We start from the raw sequence: 20,284 nt of genomic DNA on the forward strand, positions 1-20,284 counted from the left end.
GAAATGTGGCGCTCTGGAGAGGACTGTCAATAAAGCGAGCGGCAGCGTTCTACGCCGGTGTAGAACGAAACAATCTCGTTCTTGAGTCCTTCTAAGTATTCCACCTCTTCAGAGCAGCTCGACTACAGTAGTGTTCAGGAGCACACTGTCGACAGTCCAGGGATGGCTGCATCAGAAAACCTTCAAATATGATATTACAAAGTTTATAAAGATTTTCCACTTGTGCTCACCTTTAGAGGTTAAAGGGGAAATCTGTACCATACTTTACGGTCACAACAAACACCATCTACGTGGCAAAAGCAACAGATTTACATGTAAGGCCAAGTTCCACAAATTTGGGGCGATGAAGATGAAGCTTCAGCGATTTTCAATCTGCAATTGTGCCTTTCCGATCCGCCATGTTGACTCATAATGAACTTTAGACCCGCCCCCTGCAGACTGACCCTCTTTTTGAACGTGTGTTGAGAGGCAGGGGCCATGTCGCCTTGGGCGCACACATTCTCCTAAATAAAAGAAAAAGAACTACTTCTCATTCTCACCAAGTTTTGTAAATAAATGCAATATTCATTGATCACAATGATATTGCTGTTCGACAAAGAGAAAATTCATATCATATTTACGAATCTCTCATCTGATAGAATTCAATTCAAATTCTTCCAGTGTGCAACAGCAGTGGTCGCTGCCCAGGTGAGCTTGAGTTACTAATTCGTGGGCAGCTGATTGTCTCGCCTCACTTCCTGGTCAACTGTCCTGGTACAGTAGTACTTTTCTTAAATGCCAATACAGATTGTATTAAGATGGGAATTTTGTCTGGCGATAAACAACTAAGTAAATATGAAGAATGAAATATGATTTTTTTGTGTGTGAGTAAATGTGTGAATTTTATTGTGGAAGTCTTTGTAATAGAACTCCAGATGCAGGCACACTATTGAACCTATTTATTTATTATTTTCTCCCATTGCTAACCTAGTTTGTGAATTAAGAGTCGCAACTATTCATTTTCAGCTTCAGCGGTGGTGTCAGTCCTCCAGCTGCATCCCTCCTGACACGAACAGCTTTCTTCCACCAGCAGTTGCGATGACAGTAACAAGGTGAGTCTGTTCGATGGTGTCACCAAACAGCTCATTGTGGAGCAACTGCTTCCTCTGCTAGGTTTAGAGATGCTGCGTGCGATAGAGAGTGAGCGTCTCCGCCTGAATATTAACCTCAATATTTATTTTTCTCATTAACATCGCAGCCTGTCTCTTCAATTCATGTGATTCCATCTCGCTGGAATAACTCAGGAAGTTTCCAAAGAAACTTTTCCAAAATTATCATTTAAACAAGACTCACAGTGCGTTAACTCCATCTGCTGTGAATAATAGAAAAGTGGGAGAGAATGAGAGCATATCTTACCTGAGGTTTATGAGCTGCAGAAATGTATTTTTAATCTTTGTATCACTTTGAAGACGGAACGAGTGCTGGAAGAATTGTGTTGTGGTTATTAGCTGTGCATTCAGAATTTCTTCTCTGAGTGATCATTGGGTTTCGCCGGGGGTATGGGGTGAGGGTTCAGGTGTGTGCTGCTCTCTGATTTGTGCTGTGGGGGCTGGAAGAATGTATAAGCCCAGACTGTCTGTCAGTCCAGTTGTGGGCTGAACAGATAACATGCACATTAAATATACATCTAATTCAACAAATTATATTTTGAACCTCCACCTTGTGGCTCACACATGGGACTTTGTGGTGAAAGCCTTTGGGTCTTGATGTTTATAAACAGAATGTGGGGGAAGAGTGTGTGAAAGGGTAACACTAAAGGGTCCCTGACCCGAATTCAACTGAGACAAAAGAAAAAAAGACAAAAGAAGAAATCGTGTTTCCATTCTGTGTATACAAAAACAAAAATTGAATACGATTTTCAGTCGATGCACAACCGTTGGTCATTGTAACTGGGTCAAACACTGGCGCCTGCTGTTTTACGTCATCTACGTAAAGCAAGGCAAGGCGACAGGAAGGGTAGAGGGTCAGTGCAAGTAACATCCAATTTACGACGGATTGGTTCCGACCAACCGGTCGTAAGTCATATTGGACGTAAGACGAATGCCATGTTACTTGTATTAAATATTTCATATCTATTAATTTCATCATAAATTTCTAAAATAAAACTTCAGACAAAGCTTCGACACAATTTACTGTGTTGTGGTGAAACCAGATGCCAGTGCTGTAGTTGGTATTCTCACGGAGTGGTGTTGACATGACAACTTTATGTGTTTATGATCGAGAGTGTTTATCAACCCTTCTTAAGCCACGGCACTCTTCGTTGGAAAAATCCAGAGGCTCACTACCGAAGGAACCTTGACCAACACACAATTGTGCTTAGCCCTTTTACTGATACTGGGCTGTTTTGGCAAGCAATTTACAGAAACAAATGGCAGAAAATGTGTTTGTTTAAAATGTCTCTAGAAAGGGGTGGGCAATAAGGCAAAATATATATCATGATTTATTTATTTAAAATAACTTTTCCATTTTATCACAGTCTCTTTCGCACTATTTTATTCTAGTTTGGAAAGTTTCCAGACAAATCTTTCCCATCCTTTGCCTCAGTGTTTTTCAACCTTTTTCAAGCCATGGAACCCTCGGTTCATTAAAAAAATCCAGAGGCACACCACAAAAGGAACCTTGGGCAAAGTGCACTTGTGCTTAAAGTCCTATAGAAAATCCCTATTCAACTGTGAAAAACACGGTGACTCGGTTTTTATTTTGCCATGCTATTTGCAGAAACAAAACAAGAAAAGGTATTTGTTTCAAATGTGTCCAGAAAGGGGCGGGCAATATGGCAAAATATATCAATATTTATTTATTTATTTACTTACTTTAAGTAACTTTTTCGATTTTAGTGCTTCTCTTTTGCATGGTTTTATTGTAGTTTTCAATTCCCAGACAAATCCTTAGCATTCTTTGCATGAACTTCTTCATAAAAACAATGATTCTTTCTCTCTTCACATTTTGGAGCACACTTATTATTTTGTCGTGCATTTAGTTTTTTGCCAACTTTTAAACCACAAACCAAATTTTGGCAGTCTATGAGTATCAAGTGAGGTGTCACTTTATACGTTAGCTCTGTTAGCTTCGCGGTGCAGACAGTCTTTGGCGTCGCGGGTCTGACCAGGATCCTTCCCTCCATTGTTCTGTGGTGAAAGTGTGTGGTCAAGTTAGAGGGGCATCAGGTTTAAAAACAGCTGGAAGTTGCGCATGTGAGCGGCTTCTTCACCACAGCAGCACTGCTTTGACAGATGGATCAGTGCATCAACACACTGTAGCTCTACAGTACAGTGGATAGAAAGAATGTCAGCGAATCCATGTGATCTCCTCACATTGGTAGATTGTTCTCACATTCTAATTGTTCATGACTTAATGTCATGTCATATCGCTCACATCTATCTCCGGACAAATGAGGTGAAACTGGATCATTTCTCACGGCACACCTGACAGGCTCGCTTGCTCCTCAGGCAGCACTGCGGGAAAAACAAACCATTTTTTGTTTTTAAATCAGTCACAGCTGACAGAAGTGCAAATGTGATTAAGAAGGATTTTGTGCTTCAGTCCGAAACCCCTTCCGCGGTCCTCTCACTCAAGAGTTGACAACAGCAAAAACCCTAGCATGTCTGCAGTCTGTTACGTTTCGGCAATGACCAAGCACTTTCTGTCCTTTTATATCTCTGTTCACCCTTCAACGCATGTGGAAAACTGCACATCCCTGACTGCCATGCTCATCTGTCGTACTTCCCACGTTCTTATCGCAGACCACCATATGGTTACGGCAGGAAAGGGATTCAGAATATGAAATGACATAAAGCAGCCATGGCCCACATTAGTATATTGACTGGAAGTGTTTTCAATCTGTGTATGATTGAAAGTCACTGTATCTGTGGGAAACACATTTGTGATAAAGTTCCAGTCAGTGTGGCGAGTTGGTCCACATGACTCACTTTTCCATTGGTGAGTACATGCAGCTTTACTCAGCTGCATCGCTCTAATTTTAGGATCTCCGCTACGCACGCGACGTGCTGCCACAGCTCTTTTTCAAGATGATCTCTCACGAGGTCAGACGTATTTAAACAAAGTGGTATTGAAACATCAAAACAAGCAGAAAACACGTCATGGTGGTGAAATTGAACATGAGGGAAATCAACAGAAAAATCCTGGAAGAAACCTCATAATGACTGAAGCCTGTTGCTTGCAGATCTCAAGTTGCGATCTCAGGACATACACGTACGAAGAGATGCACCACTGCTGACTGGAGAAAGATTTGCTTTTCGTGAACAAAAACTAGCATTTTTAATGTCACAAATTCAAAACTTTTCCATCTTCCTCTTTTAGGGATGCACCGATCGATCGCTCACCAATCGTGATCGGCTGATTTGATTCAACTGAGTTCAAATTAAATATGCCATTTAAAGCTCCAGCAATTGACGGAGCACAGAGTTTTCCAGGCTCATGAAAGTGAGACCGCTGGTTCCTCAGTAGCAGTCTGTTAACACCCGCTGTTCCTAGCATGACATTCGGAATGCTAATCTGTTTCACAGTGCATGGTGTGCAGGTGTCGTTCATACGGAGACAGAAACGGAAATGACCGGATCCGTCGCTGTTTTGGAGTCAGGTGCAGCGTTTGTCAGCCACCTGAATCTGAAACTTACGTCCAGAGTGGAAACTTTGATAGATGCAGAGCTCTCTGTCTCAGAGTCCCGCTATATTTCACCGACATAGACGAAGTCTCTGCAGACTCACCAAACTGTGATGTCTCACATCAAATTAAATGTTTTTCACTTGTCCTTTTGACAGAATAGTTGCTGCATTCTGCACGTTTTTTTTTTTTTTTTGCCTTCTTGAAGAGGTATATTAAAACGTGTTGGAATTAAAATGATTTAATGCTTCATGTTTTCACATGCACAGAGAAGGTCTCATCATTTTCATTACAAATTCATTGTCAATCCATGTGACCAGTATCAGTGATCGGTGGTGATTCTCACTCTGGCTGATCAGTATCGGTGATCGGCAGCAAAAACCCTCATTGGAGCATCCCTATTTTCTTTGTCGCTTCTTTATTGGCTGCATTCCGTTTTGTGATTATTTATTTGTTTATTTTGGGTGAAGCTCCTCCACAGTTTCAAAAAATGTGAAACCCTGAATTTTCCTCTGCAGAATGATTTGTTGGTTGTCCCACTTCATCCAATATCCGTCCATAACTTTTTTTTTTTTTTTTTAACAAAGACAAATAAACAGACAAACCAACGCAGTGGAAAACACAATCTCCTTGGTGGCGGGGATGAAGAACTAAAACTTAATTTTACCTGGCTCAGGAATCGAACCCGGAGAACAACAAACCCTCATTGTTAGAATTCAGAACAGATTATTCAACTATGGCACTGATCCAGATCATTTATAACCAGGTTAGAATTTACTTAGGACTCAGCGCTCTCACTGCCATAGCTGGGATTCGATTCCTGGTCAGAGAACTATATGTTAGTTTGTGGATCTGATTTTCTTATGTTAAGTGTGTACACCTCTTCCTATTTGGTGCTTATGTTGATTCAGATCTTTTTTTTTTTTTTTAATTTAATCTGCAGTGGTGGAAATAACATTGTGATCACCCGTTGCATTTTACTAGATATTACTTTTATTTACTTATATATTTTTTGCACCATTTTGTGCATATTGTCTTTGATTTGTTGACCATGATGCAGACACTATTAGAAATGGTCAAGAATTTAGTTATGGTAGTTTATCCTAAGATTTGTCAGGCAAACAGTTTTTGTGTCAAATGTGAACGGCATCTGAAAAGTTGTTTTCTCCTGCCACTGTGCTTGTTTTAGGAAGAAAGACAGGCTCATACTTTTTCTGGGCTAGTTAGAACACTTGCTGCCAGTATCCTGGCTGATACCGAAGATGAAGAGCTTGTTTAAATCGACACCACACAGATCAGCCGACAGGAAAGTCCTCTTGTGGACAATAGAACAATGTTCTAATGTATTAATTTAAAAAAACAGGGCTTCAGACAAAGGTTTGACCCATTTATTGTGTTGAGATGAAGCCAGATGCTAGCGCTGTAGTTGGTCTCATGGAGATGTGATGAGATGCCATCTTCTCCTTAGGACATGATCTAGCGAAGGGAAGGACGGGTTTAGTATTGAAACAACCAATCACCTACACTGGCATCATGCAGTAGGAAGCTCAGTTCCGTGACTCATACTGACCGAGTCCATCCAGCTGATGTAGGCAGACACGCGGGTGAAGACGGTGGGCTTCTGTCGAGCGTTGCAGCCGAAGCCTGAGACGAAGCTGGCGATGCCGTGCACTGTGTACTTTCCATTCACCAAGCAGTTGAGAGGGCCGCCGGAGTCGCCCTGAGAGGAATCAAGGAAAACACAGGGTTGCAATTATTCACTGATGAATATTGAACAGTTCCCTTATTGGCAGATTAAATCTCACAAATGACTTCTGTGTGTTTTTTTTAGGTGACATCTAATCATTGGATGACTCAGCTGGCAAATGGAAAGTCATCTAAGGAAAAGGATGAGACACTCTCAAATCCAGGGCCAAAGACTCTAATGTATGCATTCATTACTTTCTCTTGTGATGAGTAGAATGGATTTCTGTCTGGGGTGTGAAGCCTTCAGAGTCTGCACGCAGATCACACACACTTCTTCGGTTTTCACTCTTGAAAAGTGGCTAGTGATTCATTCAAATGAATAGTTCTTTTGTTGTTTAAGAGTGGTATAAAAGAGCATTTCACATACATCAGAAAGTTGTATTAAATCACTTACGTTGCAACCAGCCTCAGCAGCGCCACCTGCACACACCATGGTGGTCTTGACGGTGCTGCCCCACCAGCCAGAGCTGGTGCAGGTCTTGTGGTCCACCACAGGAAGGTAGGCCTGTTTCAGCTGCTGGGAGAGGCTGCCGCCGGCTACATGTCGAGGAGTGAACTCATGTTTGACCTGGCAGACACTGTACATTCACAGACAGCGTGGTGCCAACTCACTGGAGGTGCGACCCCATCCGGTGATGTAGCAAAAGTTGTTGTGAGGCAGGATCTGGCCAGACGGAGGCAGGGAGCCCAGCTGGACGTAGGAGTTCAGGGTGGCGTCAGAGGACAGACGCAGCAGGGCAATGTCGTAACTGGAGAGTTACAGGTGAATTTTGCGACAATAGGCTACATACTGTAGTAGTGGCCGGCTGATGTGGTTTCATGAAACTGTGTCTTCATTTTCAGTGGCCACTAGATGGCACTCCCCACATCATAATGTTTTTTTTTCCATTAAATCTCACTTTATTTTGAAACCGTGAGCGATCTGAAAATGCTCACATTGTTTCATGAAACCTCATCGTGACATCAGCATCAGTGCTATTCTCACCCTTTAGCGACGCTGCTGGAATCCCATCCAGGGTGGATGTAAACCTTGCTGACGGACTTGATCTGCTCGCGGCCGCTGTTGCTGTTCAGAGCGTGTTCGCCCAAAACTACACGCCAGGTCCTTGAGCTGCAATATTTTAGCATAAAAGCAACTTCATATCAACAACTTACCATGTTAGTAACAGAAGAAAGAAGTGTATTTTATTTATGTTTTTGTCACCAAAAGTGACCTAAATTATTAAGTTGTTTCTCTTTGATCATAAGAGCACTTTGAGCACATTCACATGAGATCATTGTAAATGTGTTCAGTCAGTAAGTTTGGAAAGTTGATTGAAATATTGAGACCTGGTCGACCCTGTTTGCACTCTCCTCTTCGCCTCCCTTGAGCTCTCTCTCCACAAAATTAATAGAAGCAGGACAATATAATTCTATTGAAATTATTCTATTTAGTTATGAAATATAATAATTTCACAACTCAATTATTTTGAAATGAAGCAGCACAGATGATAAGTGGTTTTCGACCAAGCTTGTCTGAAGTAACCTTCGTACCTGTCCACGCAGTGGGCAGCAGTCATCACCCAGCCCTTCTCGATCAGAGTTCCTCCACAGGTGTGGTAGTAGTTGCTGCCTGATCTGTACTGAAGAGAAATCTGTCGGGCAAAATGAGAGCTTCGGTTAGAATTGTATGACTAATAATGAAATAAGTCATGCTCAAATAGGAACCATGAGCCACATGGGAACCGTCTGCTGGACCAATAACTCTCATGTTTTTGGACTTAACTCAGAAGAATTTGAACAAGTATGAAAGGGTTCGATTTTCATTTGTTTGAGTTGAAATCAGTGAAGACTGAACTATAAATGATGCCTCTGGCATCTGGCGCTGATGGTGGAATTTATTTCTTTGATAAGCCGGATTATTATACGGGGGTCCTTGGACAACATTCTTGTCTGTTCATCATTGATGCACTTTTTAATCCCATAAATGCTTCAGCATTTTACCTGCCAGGGCCAGGAGTTTGGTGAAGCCACCTCACCTCCAACAACCCTTTCAGGACTGTCCTCCAGATACCTGGGCTCAGGCTGCTCCTCAGCCAGCGCTGCGGGAAAAAACGAAATTGCTTTAACAGTCACAGAAGAAAGGAGTGCAAATGTTTTTCTGAAACACGGTAAGAGTTTTGTGTTTTTCTCACCCAAGGCTGCCAGAGTTGTCAACAACAAAAACCTCAGCATGTCTGCAGTCTGTCACGTCTCTGCAACGACCAAGCACTCCTTTTCTTTCCTTTTATACCTCGGTGTAACCTTCAGTGCATGTGGAAAACTGCACTTCCTTGCTCACCTGTTGTGCTTCCCACACTGTTATCGCCAACTGCCAGATGGTTACGGCAGGAAATGGATTCAGAATATGAAATGACATAAAGCATTACTCAATTGACGGGAAGCGTTTTCAATATGTGTCTGATTGAAAGTCACTGAATATTGTGTATCTCTGGCAAACACATTTGTGATGAAGTTCCAGTAAGCGTGAGAGATCAACATTACCAGAGGAGCAGACCATGTGGGTACTTCAGTATCGGGTTGGTCCACATGACCCCTTTTTCCATCAGTTAGTCCCTGCATCGCGCTTAACTTTCCTCTTACATGGTGTGAAATTCGGGCCTGTTCTGACAGGCTGTTGCAATATATAATAATAAGTAAAGTAAATGTTGCAAATGCAGTGGAAAAATCCGATTATTGAGAGAAAATGTTTCTCAGTGAAAAACAGCAATATTTTAACAACAATAGTTTTTTAAAACTGAGGAACATAAAGCTAAACAAACAAGACATAAAATGTATTTGCAGTAATGTTTTTAATATTAATGAATTCTACTGATAAAAGTGTGATACTATGATAACAGTGCAACAGTATATATATCTATATATACAGTATATATAGAGAGATATAAACAGTATATAGATAGATAAATACGCTATAAATTATGAATAGGCTGAAGTCATTATATATGTATATAGAGATAGACTGAAGAAAAATAGAATTTGTTTGAAAAACACAGTGATCAAGCCAAGAATTCCAGCAGCCAAATTGGAACAATTTCCTGCTGTACAAAACAAAATCCTGAAAAAAAGAAAGAAAAAAATCATTTGATCTTGATGAGAGGAATCTGTGACTTGCATTCACTTGACACAAGTATGTTTGGTTCAGTTTCTCAGTCCACAATGTGAACCCAGCTTTTGTGGGGTCTGGTGTTCAACTCCGTGTGTGTGTTGATTTGTCGGAGGGAAACGGACCAGCCACTGCTGGGGCGGTGGAGACATGCGCACCATTCCTTTGAACTTGGATACGGTCTGTCCTATTTATGCAAAATCTGTCCCCTTAGCACTCAAATGTCTCGTGAATTGTCTGATGTAAGGGAATGCAAGTTTGGCGAGCATCCAGGCTCATTTAAATGAATTATGAGGTAAACATAGGAAAATGTTTTCTTAGGATGACTCCTGCCTCTGAGAGGGCAGAGATCTACAGCGTTTGATTCAGAAAAAACAGCACTACTCATCTGCCGTCTCTCGCTTTTAATACTTTATATCGCTTCTTTTCATGGTGTTTGCAGTCATTGAGAATATATTACATTTCATGTTTGAAGAGTCGCACACAGAAAGATTACAGTCTGCTACTTTCACTATAAGTAAGGGATGACGGACATAGAAAGTGAATATGAGATTTTTTTAGAGTTTATATTTGTCCTCTTTTCAAGTGGATACAAGTGACTTGTGTCAGATGAACTGTCTTCAACACCATTTTGCATTACTGTGACTCTACAAACTGAAAAAGAAAATAAATAAATATAAATAAAAATGAAGATGAGAAATAATTCAAATAAATGTGATTCTTATAGAAGTGTTTTCTGTCCCTGCCTAACAGAGTGGATCAAGTGGCCCCCAGTAAACAGCCTTGCAACATGGTCACTCAGCCACGGCCAAGACGTCCATGACAGCACTGTGGTCAGCGACACAGCAGAGGGATTTTGCCAAGCCCAGGACAGGAATTAAAAAGATAGCAAGATACTGCTGGGAGACGAGTGGAGTGAATTACTCAAGTGCTCAACTGTGGTGGTAAACGCTCTCCTGCAGGGCATCCACGGATGACCCAGACCGAGAGCAAGAGTTTGATCCACAGAGTGCTTTCATCAAAACTGCCACAGGGGTGTTTCATGTGCTGCGTTTAAGAGCTGCCCACCACTTCTGTCACCTCGAGTGATGCTGACCTGGCTTTGATGCTCAGTGTGCTTTGGTCACAGTTTCACAAATAAGGCATTGTCAAACGCTACAAGTAGATGCAAAATGCTCTTTCCATGAAAAATGACTTGAGAGAAATGACAAGAATTTATGGTCACCATTTAATTTCCAAGTAGATGGATTGATGTTTTATTTGTGCTGCAGGACAATCGACCATTAATTGTCTGTCAATAATGAAAAAAATAGGTGTTTAACCTGTTACATTTGTATTTCAATAGGTATACAAAATCAGGGCATTATTATTAGTAGTAGTAGTATCATTATTATTGTTGTTGTTGTTATTATTATTATTATACAGTAACAGCAGTAGTATTTCTCAAAATCGATGCGAGTCGAATCAGTGTAAGTTTTGAACGCTAGGTGATGCTAAAGACTCACTACTCGCTTTGAATTTAAACGCATTGTGATTCAGATGTGTATGAAAGGCATGTTTTTGTTTTAATGCGGGGCTGCAGTAGAAGAGAGAAGGAAAAAGAAAACAATTTCTGTTGCAGAAAAAAGTGTGAGAACTGACTTGAATATTTTTTCTCTGCTATATCGACACTAGTCCTCGAATCATCTAAACCATTGGTTAGTGGACAATCAAATCTTGTCTAAAGCTGCCTTTAGTCGGACAGAAAGTCATTAAAACAGCATAGATTTGGGACTATCAGGCTCTTAGAGTGATAGCTGGACTTGAGCTGGCCCCATGACGCACTTGCGCAGAAGAAGGTCCTGCTGCCGCACGACATCCTGATTCCACCATGTTCTCATGCACTCCTCCAAACCCCTTTTTTCTTTTCTCCCACCAAGACAAGAGAGCGAGAGATCAAAGACAGGAAAAGCTGTGGCTGTGTTAATTAAAGATGTTTGCTCTCGATATCGCTTCCCTTCGTTAATGAACTGTCGATTTGGTTCCCATAAAAATGTCTCACTCTCATGGAGGAGATTGAGGTTGTGAAATGAAAATAAATAAAGAATGCTGAGATGCCCTGCTTGGCTCTGGGGTAGGAAGACAACAAGGGTTATCATGGAGTAGATGTGGATTGTTTGCCATGCTTGAGGACCCATGAACTTATGCTGTTGATGCTGTTTCCAAAGTGCGTTCAGTGTTTAATGAGGGCAAAATTGAGGTTGGCATTTGAGGCTATGAATTAAGATGTGAAAATCAGGATCAGAATCAAACCTGTGAAGCCAAGTTTCAACACATGCATGGATTTCTGTGGTTGCAGATTTGTTGTCTCTCAAGTCCAGTGCTTCTCAAGGAGGGAGGAGTAAACGTTTTGCATGCGTAAATACAAGTGACATCTGACTTACGACTGGGATCGGTTCCGACCAACCGGTCGTAAGACAGATTGGACGTAAGTGGAATGCCATTCAAAATAGCGGACGCGAGGGTTATAGTTACTACTGTAGTGGTAGATGGCTGTGTGAGAGTGAGTTGCTGGGATACTGTGCTGCCGTAACTGTCGTACGCGTTGTCGGGTTGCTACGTGCTGCGGTGCCAGGCATTTAATTAAAAAAAATAAAAATAAACTGGCCGTGGTTGTAAGTTTACGGAGCCCTGGAAGTGACATGCATGTGTTTATTTTTTTGGATGTGAAGTGCATGACTTTGTTTTTTTTAGCCCGAGATATCTTGTGATAATTCATATCTGGAGATAATTTTTATCTCAAGAAACGATGACTTCCTGTAACCACTATGTCTCCCATGGCTTAGTAACTGTTCGTCAACGTTGTCATTCGGTGTCGGCAAGTCAGAATATTGCAGACAGCAAAGTCTGTGCACTTTTAACACTCTGATCAAGTGCCTTCTACTCAAAATAATACCACGTGGCATGCATGACTTTATTTTTTTTCTCCCGAGATAACAGTTATCTCGAAATAATTTGTATCTCGAGATAAGTTTTATCTCGGGATAAAAAAATGAAGTCATGCATGTCGCTTCCAGGGACACGTAATACGCTATATATAGCTTAGCCACATATGGTATTATTTTGAGTAGAAGGCTCTTGATCAGAGTGTTAAAAGCGCACAGACTTGCAGACTGTGACTGACAACGTTGACCGTTACCATTGTATCTTGAGATAAAAATTATCTCGAGATAACTGCTACCTCGGGCAAAAAAAATATAAAGTCATGCATGCCACATCCAAAAAAAATAAACCATACATGTCACTTCCAGGGCTCCGTATAAGTTAGATGTTACTTGTAGTATCATTTGTGTATAAAAGTACACCTCTGTGTAACATTGTATCCTTGTTAACATTAAAGAAAATAAAAAAAGAATGGCATACAGCTCATCTTGATTTGCCTGAAAAAAAAAAAAAAATCATGAGTGGATGTGCAATTACTCCTTATTCTAGTACAGCAAAAAAGTATGTTCTGAGGTCAAATGCGCCTCACCCAGGGGGTTCCCCAACGATTTGAGAAGTACACCTCTAGTCACATGAAAATAAGGAATGCAACATGAGAGATACTTATCTACAATAACAAATTAGCATTACTATATACTATATTTACTTATATAACAAAGGCAATCTAATCTGAAGTATGTTCAGGTCAAGATTGTTTTGGCTGCTCCGCTTGCACCCATCACCACCCTGAATGATGGTGGTGTCATCAGCAAACGTCAGAAGAGCAGTGGAGGTGTAGCGGGAGAGTGGAGAGTGGACACATCCCTGAGGGCTGCCGGTGTGTCTGAGGTGAACTGTTCCTGTCTGACCTGCTGGCTCCTGTTGGTCAGGAAGCGGCTGATCCACTTGCATTGATCCAGTGAGCTGGGACAGTCTGGAACAGAGGCAGGGATGATCGAGGGGAAATCCTGGCTGAAATCCAGGAACAAGATCTGCAGGGATGATCATGGTTCTGGAGGATGTGATGGAGATGGCTCCAGAAGTCCACTTGTGATGGACGTAAAGGGACTTCATGACTATACTCACGGTCTGCTGTAAGTGTAGTCATGATGTGGGGCCTCCTCGGGCCACATTGGGACTCTGTTGGATATTTATTCTGGATGTCTTCTTGGTTCTGAGACTCCAGGACAGACCCATGTAGGCATTCCAAATGTATTTAAATGAGTACTCCTTTAAATGGAAATACGGATTAGGGAGTATCAGTCACCAAATTCAGTTCCCTCTACATGTTTTCTTTCTGTTTATTTGGAAGTTTCCACGCACGGTATGTGAATGTTGGCATTCTTTTTTTTGCTAGCTCAACTTAAGCAATTGGCTCTTCATATGCCGTGCGATCAACCTACAGATAAATCTGTATGGAACGGATCATTGTGCCAACCGTTTCACAGGCCAGATAAAACAACTTGGCCTCTTGACACGTGACTGAGACTGCAGCCTCCACTTCCTGCACCTGGAATGAAAATACATGGCAGCGCTGACACAAAACTCTCTTTTCTTGCCTGGTTTCAAACGCCCCTTTTCCATAAAGAGATGAAATTCCTCATGTAAATACAGATGAGTTTGAGCTCCGCACTCCCACACTAACGTTGACTCTGACAAAGAACAGCACGCTCCCTGCTGGGCCTGGATATGTGTGCGCAGATGCATCAATACTGCCAGGCATCCCGACGGGTGACAGGAGTGAAACTGATCCACTGGGCTGTTTGCAACCTTTAATTGGAATTACACAACAGAGAAAACAATCAATACATCCTCCTATTTTGCCCCAGCAGCAGCAGCAGCAGCAGCATCATCTCACTTCTGCGTTTTGTCACTGAACTTTCGCCCTCATCTTTCTTCCACCATTGTTCCTCCTTCCCCTCCTTCTCTATAAAGCCACACATGCTGCCCTACAGAGGTGGGTGTTGGGCTCCACGGGGGGAAGGGACAGCGCAGTAATGTGCTGCTCGATGGCGGCTTAGAGAAAGATGATCTTCCGTGGCTACAAGTGCCTGATTGATTCCGCGGAGTAGTGGTCATCCATCTCCACTGCTGCTACTTTCACCTTTGGCTGCTTCACTCTTCTGTCTCCGCCTTCTGAAGCGCATACTCAGCTGATGCAGGGCTTCGCGGCCCTGACTGTGGGTTCTAGTTAAGCTAACTCCTTCACACTTCACGGTACTTTTACACAAAAGAGAAGGCTTACTTCAATGTATTTTATAGATTAATAAATCCCATTTAATCTCTGTCTTGGCAATTTAGTTAGTCGGGCAATGTTGTATGGTTTGAAAACAGTGGCACTGAGGAAGAGACAGGAGGCAGAGCTGGAGGTAGCAGAGATGAAGATGCTGAGGTTCTCTCTGGGAGTGAGCAGGATGGATAGGATCAGGAAGCAGTAGATCAGAGGGACAGCACATGTCAGGTGTTTAGGAGACAAAGTCAGAGAGGCTAGATGGAGATGGTTTGGACATGTACAGAGGAGACATAGCCAGTACATTGGTAGGAAGATGTTGAGGTTGGAACTGCCAGGCAGAAGGTGGAGAGGAACGCCAAAGAGGAGATTTATGGAGGTGGTGAAGGAGGACATAAGGTTTGTAGGTTTGAGAGAAGAGGAAGCAGAGGACAGGGTGAGATGGAGGAAGATGATCCGCTGGAGGGAGATGCTGAAAGAGAAAGAAGGAGATGAAGAAGAAACAATGAAGTACTGATTCAGTATTACAGGATCAAATGAAGTATAACCTTAAACTGTCTGATCCCAGGGGAACTTTATTAGTTAAAACCACATCTAACAGTAAAGCTCATTAACTCCTCGATAAGGGATGCATGTTCTGAAGAAACTCACTCGTTCTTGTGTAACATCTCGGCCAGTGAATATGAGACAGGCACACACTGTCCTCTAACACTCTCTAATTAAAAAACAAGTGCAGACCAGAGCAGCAGCTTGTGCGCCTCTGTGTTAATTGCTCTAAGCATTTATACCTGTCACTGGCTGTCAGCGTAATGACTCCCCGTGGGAACAGAACCGGCGGATTTGGTGACTGTGGGGTGGACTGTAACTATGTGTCAATTAGCCAAGTTTACCAGGGAGAGCATCACTCATGTTAAACAAGTGGGCCTCCTGGGACTTTGGCACACAAGCCTCTTCAATGGAATAACACGTCACTTCAAAACTCTGCCTTCTAATAACTCCAATAACTTGAACTTGAACTGAATCGATCGCCTTCAAAACAGTGACAAAACTGTGTTCAACTTGAAAGTTGCCGGTGCCAATGAATGTATGTGAATGTAATATATATATATATATATATATATATATATATATATATATATATATATATATATATATATATATATATATATATATATATATATATATATATATATATATATATATATATAATTTCAGTTTAATTCCATTGTCTTTAATTCTAAACTCTTGTAATAGATCGGCAACATTATTTTTTTAATAATCAAAAGAGGATATAATCATATCCTACTAACATTTGTAGTTGCCCTGAATTCCGGTATAAATTACTAAAGTTAAGATGACCTCGGCGTTATTTGGTTCTGGGTGTTCTGATGCTTTCCTTCATTCTACTTTCTCCAAGTATGAAAACACCCAATTCAACATTCAAATGTGTTTCCAAACAAGCCTCTTGAATGGAATAACACATTCCATTTCAAAACTCATCGAGCTGCCTTCTAATAACACCAATAACTTGAACTTGAACTGAATTGATCGGCTTCAGACCAGCGACAAAAGTGTGTAAAACTTGTGTGTCAATATATATATATATATATATATATATATATATATTCTTTAATTCTAAACTCTAGATATAAGGATATGAGGAGAATATGATTAAACGATATAATCATATCCTCCTAATATTTGTAGTCGCCCTGAATTCCAGTATAAATTACTAGAGTTAAGATGAGCTCGGCGTTATTTGGTTCTGGATGTTGTGATGTTTTCCTTCATTTTACTTTCTCCAAGTATGAAAACACCCAATGCAACATTCAAATGTGTTTCCGCGACATGATTACTCTGATGAATGGACATGAAAGATGTGTCCCCCCGACAGATGGGACTCTGACGGAACGTCTCAGACACTAGTTGTTATTTGCACATCCATTGTGCTCTCTGCCCATCAATTATTTTTATCACCGCCGTTTGGAAGAACAGAGAGTGAGGAAAAGCAGTCTCAGGGGTTTCGCTGGTCTGAGCACTATTAGAGCTTCACCAACTACTGTATATCTAGATGAGTTAAATTCACATGAATGTGATAATATTCAAACTTGATGTATTTTTTAAAGGCATTTTCTTTATTCTTTCGCATAAAAGCAAAATGGACGTAGGCTGTTATTCTGGTCCTCACTGCTTGGTGATGTATTCAGTTACATCATGAGCATGAGCCATCAGATCGCTCTCTCTCTTTAGTTGAAGTTGGTCTCAGTGGTTCAGTCAAACCTTTTAACACAGTGAAACACGTCGTTTAAAAAGCCGATGCTTAATGCATGATACTGTACGGACTGACCAATGCTCTCTGGTGGGCCGTCAACACACCAACCCATTTCCTTCCTGCGACTAATTTTGCTTGTTACTGACCACTGCAGGCGGGTGTCTTCCTGCTTTTGTGGTTGTAAATTGTTAGCAAGTCGATCGGAGAATAGAAACATAAAGCAAATATCTGACTTCTGAACCTCAACCGCCACATTCTACTCTATTGCATCGAACATAGTTTAGATTGATTCCGGAGTCACTTTTTCATTGACATTATATTGCGTCAGTATATTTGTATAAGACTTCAATTTTCAATAATTGGAATATGCCCTTTTCTACTGTATATATAACTCTTTGGGTTATAAAAAAAACTATTCTACTACTATTATTCTAACTATTGAAATAATTTTACCAATGAAATGTCATAATTATAGAACATGAAAAAAGTTTAGAAATATTCATGTTGAAATGTAAGTGTTAAAAATAAAACAATTCTTATAAAACTTACTAATTTGGAAATATATGTATTAAAAAAAAGAAAATATTCAATATTTTTACTTTTTCAAATTGTTAATCTCAACTTTTAAAAGTAAATCAACTTAAAAAAAAAAATCTAATTAGAATAGACTGCCACTTCTTTCTGACCTGTATGTCTCTAGGACCATGACCACCCTGGTCATGAACTCTCTTAAGGTCAATCCAGACCAGAACCTCCTGTCACATGATCAGCTTTTCCCCCTCGACTGTCAGTCTGATGAAGCCGTGAACAGCCCTTGTTGTTTGTGGTTTATTTATTTATTAGTTACTCCTACTGTTATTTTTATTCATTTATTATTTCATATTTTATTATTCATTTATTTATTTTCTTAATTGTTGCACAATGTACCAAAGCACTTTCCTAGTTGGTGGGATCCTCACTGACATTGGCAATTAAGTTGATTCTGATAGAGCAGTAAAAAAAAAAAAAAAATCAAAATTCAGGGAATCCAAGTGAAATGGAAAGTATTACAAATTCACGATTGAAAAGAAAATCAAATATGAAATACAACTACTAAATAAAACCAAACCCATTTGTGAATATTTGTGAATTGATGGGGGTGAATTTAATTTAAAATGTCAGTTTTCGAGTTCACTATTTGATTCACAATTCACTATGGGACAGTTTATTTTTCCATTTGCCCTCACACAGATATAGAAAAGGACACCAGGATGCGCAAGTGTGGACGCTCCCCTGCCAGAGTCAGATCCAAGGCCATGTTGAGGGAGAAGACAGGGAGACATTAGCCTGAGCGACAGGAGATCAAGTCTTGTTCTCACCCCACCACCAGACTGGGCCAGAACACAGTGCCATCAAGATGTTCGCTGTGTCAAAACAAGATGCAGTAAATGAAAATGAAAACAAACCTAAAAACTTGAATGCTGATTCTCCCATCATGCCCTCGATTGTGCCGGCATGTTTCCCTGTTGAGTAAGAATATCTTGTTTGGTGTAACTGTGACAGTGACTCAGTAGTAGAGGTCAGTGAAATTCATGCAGGAGTGCATGGCGAGGGATGAGGTCCTGGATTGCCTCGCCCGTGCGCTGGTGCAGGTTGGATGAGGTTCTTATGTGCAGCTGCATACTGACCGGTCTTGTCTCAGTATGGCGCTGTGCAACATAAAGGCGAGTGTAACTCTTTTGTGTTGGGGGCATTAGGCTGTGAAACAGAAAGGTTCCTTATGGGGATTCTGAAAGCAAAGTATGTACATTTTAAATAAGACACTCAGGACAGGTCCCTAGTGCGCACCCACAGTGGACGTATTGAAAAACATTGATTTAATATTGAAAAATATTAATGCCCAAACTCTCCCAACCCTCATTCAAGTGAAATTTTAACTGGCTTAAAATGTGACAAATATTGAGAAAAATACCTCATAAATGAATTTTATTCTCTCTTACCATGTTGTTTCCATGGTCGACAAACAAATGCGTGGAGAACTGCGACAGGAAAAACAAAAAGTAAATAACTTATTCCCAAGTCCATTGTTTACTCTCATTAAAGCGTGTCTCAATTGAATTGTCTGAACACAATCCTGCACCTAATCCTGCATTTTAAATTTAAATTGTTGGCAATGGGTGTTATAATAAGCGAAGTGCACCGACTGCTGTAAAAAATATAATTGCCAGCAATTTAATTTTCAATTATGTCTTCAATGAAAACTAATTATTTTCATGTCCTACTACGGAGGAGGTGGCCGAGCAGCTGAGTCACTATCTTCCCAGCTCAGTACTTTTCTGTCTGAATGAAGCGCAGAAGAACGTCATATAGGGGATGATAAGTTCTTGGAGAGAGACGGGACGCGCTGCTGCATGTATCTGCATATTTAACAAGGTGATAATGGAATGAGGGCGTCGCAATTAGTTTTCTTTTAAGGCTAATTCTTTTATTTATTTATTTTCCTTTTAATTAACTAGAGGTCACAATGGAGAGTAGAGAGATGATGGTAACATCATTTCCCGACATTTATTGGGATTATATAGCGTGATACAGCAGGTGCCAGCGTTCTGTTCTGGACCTTGCTTGCACAACACACACAGCAGGAGCAGAGAAGAAAGCAACACAGCTCGCTCTCAACACAGCAACAAAACCTCGATGACCTGGATGGTAGCCCAAATCACCACCATAATTTCATCTTGAAAATCTTATTGAATTATTATGAAAGCCATTTTTACTTATTTTCCTTATTGCCAAAAGTAAAAAAGGTGAACATAAAATCTTACACAAGGGCCTATCAAAATTTTTGATATGGAAGTCAAATGTCACCGTTTCATTGGACAGTTTTGTCCAAGGTGAATGTTAAATCCTCACTACAAGAGGTTTCCAGGTTGAGGTAACCCTCCTTATGTTCTCTCTGTGCCAGCATGTGTTTCTGCTGGTTGCTCCTCGAGATACAGAGTCATGTGGACTGGCAGCTTTCAATCTAAATGTCTGTGCGAGACGGGTTGTCGGTCTCTGTGCTCACCGACAGACTGGCAACCTGTCCCAGCCCCCTCCACCCCCCGTCATCTGCCTCATGAGTCTGGGATCGACTCCAACACCCTGCGATCCTGAAGTACAGGGAAAAAAGGAAGAAAATGGATGAAGGATTTTGGAACTGATCAATCTAAGAGCCTCCTTCCTCAGGTGTTTGGAAAATCAAAACCAGGATTAGTATAAGCAGTGCAAAACTCTGGCACTCGCGTTGCT

At 41.0% G+C, this 20,284-nt stretch overlaps 1 protein-coding gene across 1 annotated transcript; it reads right to left on the reverse strand.

The window, feature by feature from the left end:
• Positions 1 to 6,037: 6,037 nt before the first annotated feature.
• Positions 6,038 to 8,668, reverse strand: LOC128760386 (elastase-1-like). Its single transcript, XM_053867782.1, has 8 exons — positions 8,584 to 8,668; positions 8,393 to 8,490; positions 7,943 to 8,043; positions 7,395 to 7,520; positions 7,022 to 7,158; positions 6,804 to 6,946; positions 6,234 to 6,383; positions 6,038 to 6,139 (listed from the first exon to the last, which is right to left on the reverse strand). Exons 1-8 carry the CDS (start codon positions 8,621 to 8,623, stop codon positions 6,128 to 6,130), a joined length of 807 nt encoding a protein of 268 aa, XP_053723757.1. The 5' UTR covers positions 8,624 to 8,668; the 3' UTR covers positions 6,038 to 6,127.
• Between the last annotated feature and the right edge of the window lie 11,616 nt (positions 8,669 to 20,284).

The sequence above is a fragment of the Synchiropus splendidus genome, chromosome 6 (assembly GCF_027744825.2).
Source record: "Synchiropus splendidus isolate RoL2022-P1 chromosome 6, RoL_Sspl_1.0, whole genome shotgun sequence".
NCBI lineage: Eukaryota > Metazoa > Chordata > Actinopteri > Syngnathiformes > Callionymidae > Synchiropus > Synchiropus splendidus.